The sequence below is a fragment of the Anguilla anguilla genome, chromosome 11, assembly GCF_013347855.1.
Source record: "Anguilla anguilla isolate fAngAng1 chromosome 11, fAngAng1.pri, whole genome shotgun sequence".
Classification (NCBI taxonomy): domain Eukaryota; kingdom Metazoa; phylum Chordata; class Actinopteri; order Anguilliformes; family Anguillidae; genus Anguilla; species Anguilla anguilla.
Genome location: NC_049211.1, coordinates 12965635 through 12973311, shown reverse-complemented (window position 1 = coordinate 12973311; position 7677 = coordinate 12965635). Strand labels below are relative to the sequence as shown.

General features: G+C 44.5%; 1 protein-coding gene across 2 annotated transcripts in view; it reads left to right on the top strand.

Annotated features, from left to right (window-relative positions):
• The first annotated feature begins 573 nt into the window (after nucleotides 1-573).
• The window catches only part of vps13d (vacuolar protein sorting 13 homolog D), a 68234-nt gene continuing 61130 nt past the window's right edge, over nucleotides 574-7677 (top strand). For both annotated transcript variants that reach the window (XM_035381037.1, XM_035381036.1), the window contains exons 1-9: nucleotides 574-1184; nucleotides 2079-2326; nucleotides 2825-2902; nucleotides 3682-3872; nucleotides 4680-4760; nucleotides 5248-5364; nucleotides 5885-5989; nucleotides 6256-6426; nucleotides 6672-6772. In XM_035381037.1, coding sequence (XP_035236928.1) covers nucleotides 2230-2326; nucleotides 2825-2902; nucleotides 3682-3872; nucleotides 4680-4760; nucleotides 5248-5364; nucleotides 5885-5989; nucleotides 6256-6426; nucleotides 6672-6772 — 941 coding nt within the window. In that variant the 5' untranslated portion in view covers nucleotides 574-1184; nucleotides 2079-2229. The remainder of the gene's footprint in view (nucleotides 1185-2078; nucleotides 2327-2824; nucleotides 2903-3681; nucleotides 3873-4679; nucleotides 4761-5247; nucleotides 5365-5884; nucleotides 5990-6255; nucleotides 6427-6671; nucleotides 6773-7677) is intronic.

The following is a 7677-nucleotide window of genomic DNA, read 5'->3' as shown; positions in this document are numbered from 1 at the left end:
AGAAGGATGCCGGTGTGCATTTCTGAAATTATATACAATGAAAACTCGTGACTGCTGTAAAATTACCTGGCAGAGCCAGCCGCTGACATAAACGCTCTACGCAGTCCTTAGGGGTACAATAATCCCGAGTTTATATTAACTTTTTATCGCACCCAGATAGCAACTTTGAATTCGTTAGCCTGTTATCACTACATTGAAATTAGTTTAATGTTTTTTGTTTTTTTAATGTATGACTAAATAGGGAAAATACGTCCTCTTGCGATCGATAATGGAATTGCAGCAGAAAGTGCGCATGGTTTTATTGTGTATAGAAAATATGTAATAGGAGTGGGCTAATTACTTTTAGGGGCCAGTGTTCTGTTTTTAAATTATTTGGTGATGTCATATAAAATAAACGGGGACTGGTGTTTGTAATTTCAACTTTCTTTTTCTGTCTCCTCAATTTGTGGCCCAATGTGTAGGTTTGACCTCCACCCACTGAGTGTCGCCAGTTCGTATGTTTCCTGCCACTGTGGTGTTTTGATCACATGACCGGAAAGCACAGTTGGAAGTTCAGAGTAACGAGGAAGCCTGCACTTTGTTTTTATACCCGTGATGCTGACACCTAAGGGGAGGAGAGCGAAAGTCTGAGTTCTTCCGAAGAGAAGCTAAACAAATACCTGGCTCGCTGGCTGGCTGGCTGGCTGGCTGGTTAACTTTCCTGACTCGCCAGTAACGATCAAATATAAGTTCGGACGTTTTTGACAAAAGTATTCGGATCACAAAAAAGCACCTCTGCAAGATATCAAATGGACTTGCTGTTGTAGTTTCATTTTCAACCTTGCCCACTCTATTTGCCTTTAGCTAACGTTAGCTAACGCTAGCTATGTAACTGCCCGTTTGGGGATTTTTCAGTGGAGCCTCTGTCGCAGCAATTGCCAGCTAGCAACAGCGAGGATTTCCCCTGTCCACTGTCAACTAACGAGTTGGCGAATCATTCCTTTGTAATAACACGAAGCCAACGTTACTGCTCACAATGGTTTTAAACTTATTATAGCTAGCCTACTCACAAGCTAACTGGACTAACAAACTAGCTGGTTGAAATACCTGGAAAGGACAAGTGTTCCTGGAGTAGTTAACTTACTGTCACCATGGGTTCAAATTTCCAAGGCTTGTGAAGTATTTAAAAGCCTCCAGAAACGATGGTAAGTGTTCACCGATTTGTTTTGAAAAACGTTCGACAATGAACTAACTGTAAAGCTAGTTTGCTGGACTGTATCTTTTGATTATGTCTAACTAACTAGTGAGCTTACTGTGGCTATTGACAAGCGTTGGCTCGTCAAATAATTAGTTTCATTAATTAGATCGTAACGATGTTTTGCAACGAATGTTCAGTTAGCAGACTGTATGTCACGATACGTAGTCACATGGTTTTTCTTCTACATGCTGGGTAAGTAGGAATTTTAGCTGGGGAGCTAATGTTTGCTAGCTAGTTACTATGATAACTGGTCAGTTATCATTCCAAGCTCGAAGCTTTTGGATGTTGAAAAGCAGAGATTTTATAAGTTAGCTAGCTATGATTAGCTAGTAGCGGCTCACTTCGAGTTCTAGCAATAGCTTTCAGTGTTTGAGAAAATATAAACGATTAACTGCTATCATTTGGTACGCATGACTGGCCTTGCAAGCTACTTTCTTCACTCTAGGACCCTAGGTAAAGCTGACAAGTTCAATGTGGTGATGGAAATGTCATTGGGGACTGAAGACTGGTCGGATACTGTTCTTGCCCCCACACAGCTGTGTGCGCACAAGGTTTTGGGTGCCAAATCCCCATTGAGTGGAGTTGAATAAACATAAATTGTTATGATTGCACTTGTGCAATAGGGGCATCTGTGCTTTCAGAATGAAACCGAAATCGGAGGCAATGTTTGTAAGTTTTTCTGCGAATATTAGTTATTGTTTGCAGGCGCTTCGTATAGTATTGATCCATTTAAAAGGAGCGAACCACCTGCTGCTTCAGTAGTTGTTGGTTGTGAACTGAGACCGGGTATGTCCCCTCTCTGCCTTCCTACATGACGTTTGCTGATTTGTTTCTTCGTCAGGTCGCTGAGGCAGAGTTGCAGAGTGACCGCTGATTCCCCCCTAAGCCTGCCCTTTGAACCCCCCACTTACACCTGCTCTTTCAACCCTGAATATAAGACCTGTGTGCACTCCCCCACCCCAACCCCTCCTTTTCGCCTCTGACACCTCACCATGTTGGAAGGACTTGTTGCCTGGGTACTCAACACCTACCTGGGCAAATATGTCAGCAATCTTAACACAGACCAGCTCTCCATTGCTCTGCTCAAAGGTACTTGTAAAGAAGGAATATCAATTCTAGAAAAGATTAGCTTGTGCCATGTCAGATCTTGCAAGAACCTGATGAGGGATCTGGCTGTGAGGTTTCAGCAGGCGGTTTGAACTTTACCCTCACCTACCTCTAGTAAGATCTGGAATGGCTCCAACTGCTGTCCACCCGCAGCACCATGTATGTTTCTGATGAAGTGTGGATGTTCTTGAAGTTTGAAAGTGGTGTAGGGTGTAAATGTTTTTGCAGTTGTATATAAAAAAGAAGTTACCATGTTAACATTTTAAAGGTTGCATACGTGTATAAAAATTTGGAATATGTTTGAGGGTAAAGTGTCATTCATAAGTGTCTGCTTCAGTGCATGCGAGTTTGTGACATGGGTGTGTGTGTGCGTGTGGTTTGTGAGCGTGTGTGCGTGTGGTTTGTGAGCATGTGTGCGTTTAAGCGAATATCACAGGGCTCATATTGGAACGTGTTTCTGAGCCCTGTGTTGTCTTTCAGGGGCAGTGGAGCTGGAGAACCTTCCTCTCCGACAGGATGCCCTCCGAGAATTTGACCTGCCCTTTGAGGTCAAAGCAGGCAAGTGGGACTGTTTTAAATTACCAGCTTGTCTCCAAGTGTCAGAAATGCAAAGAAAATGAACGTCCAGTAGCGCTCTATAGGAATGTTACTGCTGTGTCTGTCTGTGTAACTCTTTAATGGATAAACAAGTGTACAAGGGGAGTGTTATTCCCCTTTGAGGTTTTCATTTGAAATGGTAAGATCCTTGCAAGCAAGTCCAGTCTTAGTGAATTAGAAAATTTTTTTTTTTTTAATTTAGCAGAAGACTTTTTTTTGTTCTGTTTTGCGTGCTTCATTTTTTGGCAGTGTTCTGAGGTCTTGTTTCTTGAAATTAGCTTGAAATCTTCACACCTCAGAGGAATGTGGAAAGACTTGTACATCAGGATAGATGGCACATGTGGCGCCTTCAGTGTGCAAATGATGGCTAATATAGAGAAATACACATTATTCTGGGAATGCACCTGAGTGCACTCTCCACATGTTTTGACTCAACATATTGACCCAAAACCTGTTATCAATGTATTATGGGTGCCTTTAAGAAAGTGGTACATCACTAAATAATGAGGGCCATTTAATTTAGTTGGTGTTGAAAATTATACAGTGCTGTGTGAAGTCATCAGAAGTTATTTCTGCTCTGTAAATAATGAGTCTAATTTAATATTGTTCACTTGACTTTTGGCTCTGGGTTGGTACACTCTCACCATCAGAGCCCAGGCTCAGACAGGCATCGCTAGTGGCACCCTGCCGGCTGCACAACGTGTTTGGGCAGCCTCTTGAACTCCACTTGTGTCCTGCAGGCTTCATTGGGAAGATCACCCTCCAGATCCCCTTCTACCGGCCCCACAGTGACCCCTGGGTCATCTCCATGTCCCAGCTGAATCTGATCATCGGCCCCGCCCAGCCCCAGGATGCGGACGAGCAGCAGGAGAGGGAGCGAGAACGGGAGCGTAAGAGACAGCTGCTCCAGGCCCTGGAGGACAAATGGAAGGTGAGGGCGGATAACTCCTTGCAATTCCTCCTGCAGGAGACGCAAGAGTGTAAGGGTGTTCGATGAGGCTCGGCTTATCTACAGCACTTCTGTCTGTCTCCTAATACCCAGCTCTGGTGTGTTAAGTGTGCACTTTTCAAGACATACTTAGCTTTCTTGCCCACTATTGAGTATACAGTTTGCATAGAATTTGCATACAACTTGTATACTCAATAGTAGACAAGTAAGGTGTTTCAGACATGGCCTTGTTACTGTGGTACATCACTGAGCAGATCCTGCTATGTGTGGTGAGGTCCTGTAGATTAGATAGATCCAGAGAGAGCATAGACTGGCAGCTCCTGCTCCAAGCTGTATTTTCTGCAGGTATGATTGCAGTAATATATTGTGCTGACTGGGGTGGCAGTGTTGTATAGTGGTTAGGAAGCTGGCCGTATAACTCAGGTTCCGGGTTTGCTTTCCATCTGGGGTGCTGCCTTTGTACCATTGAGCAGAGCACATAACCTGTGGTGCTTCCGTAGCTTCAGTAAAATGCCCTGCTGTATAAATGGACTGTATGTATAATATAGAAATGCAATTTGTGTAAATTGCTGGGATAAGACCTGAATGCCAGAATGTAATGTAATGTTAATGATGAAGTGTGTACTTAAAATGTAAAGTGCATTATTCAGCGACATGGTGATTGTACTGTTGGTTTTAATGCCTTTGTTTGTCCTGATGCGTTTTTAGAGGTGCTTAGTGTAAGTGTCCATATATGAGATAGCCTGTGGCATGAAGCACTGGCCTTTCACACGCCTCTCTGTTTCCTAGAGTGAATGTGAACAGAAAGGAGAGTCTTACTGGTACTCTGTCACCGCCTCGATTGTCACCAGAATCGTGGAGAACATTGAGGTAAGATTACATTCGGCTCAATTCAATTTCATCTGTATGGCTCTTTTCACAAAGGACCAATGCCTCAAAGCACTTTCCAGACAGTTCAGGCCCTGACCTCCATGAGCAAGCGAAGGGTGACAGAAGCAGTGAATAACTTCCTCCAGAAACAGGAAGGAACTCTGGGTGGATCATCACTCTGGACAGTGACCAGCCACTCCTGGCTGACGCTGGGCAGGCTAATTAATGTGGTGACAGAGTACAGAGATTTGGGTTAAAGCAACAGCATTGCGTTAATTATATACTTTAGTAGTACTTCTTACTGTATCGTGGCTGTATTCGGTAGCCAGACTGGCACGTTAGGTGCCTTAAAATATGTTTACAGATGTTAAATCACAATAGGTTTTTGTGTGTGAACATTTCATTGCTGTATTACCATCACAAGTTTTCGCTTAGTATATGAATGGAACTTGACCTGTCGTGCTGTTTTTTGTATTTTCCCCTGCAGCTGAAGATTCAAGGGGTCCACCTGCGGTTTGAGGACAACTTCTCCGTGCCCGAGAAGCCCTTCTCCTTTGGCGTGTGTATAAAGAACGTCTCCGCGCAGAATGCCTCCAAAGAGCCGGTGAGTCACCGCTCTGGGGCTGGGGAAGGTCTGCGGTGCATTACTGCCCAAGTGACGAAGGACACAGCCGCAATGTTCCTGAGTGCGCTGTAAATCTAAAGAGGCCCGAGCCTTTATTCAATCTGCGTTTGTCCTTCCCTTCCCTTTCACTTACAAGTAAATGCAGGCATTGTGCTCAATTTGACAAATCAGTTCTGGTGATGGCTGAACTTTCCAAACTGGGCTTGTGAAGAACAGACTCATTCTTGGTTCTGATGTTTAGTCACAGTGAAGATGAAATTGAGTGAATACCAGCCTTGCTGTTAGTACCGTGATGGCTGCTTCAGGTAAACGGGTAAAATCCTGACTCTGTGGGTACAGTCTGTGACTGCGAGTCCCGCAGGCCGCTATGTGGTTGGTGATAACATTGTCTGTGCAGGCTGGGTCCTCTTATGCAAGGAAAAGAAAAGAAAAAGAAAAAAGGGAATCCTTAAAAAGATGATAAACGAGTAGCCAGTCAGAGTGACTTGTTTTCCTGCAGGCGGAGAAGCTTCTGCGTCAGAAGCAGCTGGAGATCGAGGAGTTCAGCGTATACTGGGATACGCAGTGTTGCATGCTGGGAGATCTACCTGCGGCTGAGATCCAGGTAAAGCAGTGACAGCAGAAATTAGATGATGATTTATGTTTATCCATTACCATTGGATACTGACTTGGAAATGCTAGAGCAGCGCTGACAGCAGTATCCCCTGGAAATATCCACAACACTGTAGCCAGCTGCCATTCCAGCTGTATGGAGGAAGATACCCGTGTGAACTTCACTGCAGCACGAGTGCTAGTGGGACACATACAGAGGTGTAGAGATGATGCTGTAAGGGTGTGGTTTGTGTCCCCTTCGCCCTTCCTCCCCCCCAGGAAGCCATGACCGCCTGCATGCAGAGCCGCGAGCACCAGTACATCTTTGAGCCGGTGTGCGCGTCTGTCCTGCTCCGGAGAAACGCCTCCAAAGAGCCCCTGAGGTCCCGCCACACTCCCCGCATCGGGGGCCAGGTGCAGCTGGAGCCGCTGTCGCTGCGCCTGTCACAGGTACGGCCCCGCCCCCGTCCCCGCCCAACTCCAGTGTGGAGCACTGTACTGTAGAAGATGACATCCTTTGGATGAGGCATTGAACCGAGGTCCTGGCCTTCCTTCATCAGTAATATGAGTATGCTTGGGAAATAAGGACAAAAGGTCTGAGATTCTTGAGGACGCTGTCGAGGCAATACACACAACGTTGTGAAGCGTTTAAAGCCGATACAAGTCTCCTGATTTCTGCTTTACTCTTTCCTCAGGTCCAGTACCAGCAGATCATGGCCTTCCTGAAAGAGCTGGACCGCAGAGAGAGGGAGATGCTGTTTCGCAAATGGAAGCCCAACGTCCCGGTTTCTGGAAAGTGAGCCACTGCTTGTATAGTGATGCCGAATACATACACCATTCATATGCCGTGAAGCTCTTTGCATGTAAGCGATAAGGAGAGGCAAATTCCACCTGAATTCTATCAGTGTGTCGCACCACCGGGTTGATGCATAGCAGCCATTTTGTTACCGAATTCCCACATGTCAGAAGAAGTGGAGAGCGTCAGAATTTATTTAGCTGGTCAATTTATCTTTTTGTTATTTCACGTCATTTATTAGGCAGAATCCATGTTGAAAGATAACTTTGAGGGCTTAGGAAAAGCAAACATTGAAAATGATTAAAGGGAAAAAAGTTTTATTATAGAAAACTACATGATCACTAATCACAGCTTTAAGTTCTCATTTACATAGATTTGTTTTGAAGTAATTGGATTAAGGAAACCATCCATTTCAGGTGTCTTACCCAGTGTCAGGAAGATGAATAGCTGCCATTAGGTATAAACAGAGAACATGCTGCCTGAATAGGCCTATGCAAGAACATATACAGAATATTCAATTAGCACTTGTGCTTTAGTAATGTCGCGCCTGTTTTTGCTTGTCTGTGAATTATTGTTTGGTAGGTCTCACACAATTACTCATTATCATCGGGTGAATGCATGGGATAAGACTGTCTGCTGAATGACTGAAAAGTAAGCTGAAAAATGAGGAAGACTGCCATGCTAAAGACTTGTAGATATACTTTGAAGATTAGGCGCAGGTGCTTGGAGCTGGTACTGAATACTGCCAAGAGAAAAGAATGCTGTCTGCACACTGCTCCAACAGAGCCTTAAGTCAAAATGCAAATGTCCTCATTTATTCCGGCGGGAATACAAAGATAAAATAAAAAGTGAAAAAGTACTTTGTGTATTTAAATTCAGCCAAGCAAATGTTTTTGCTCATGCTA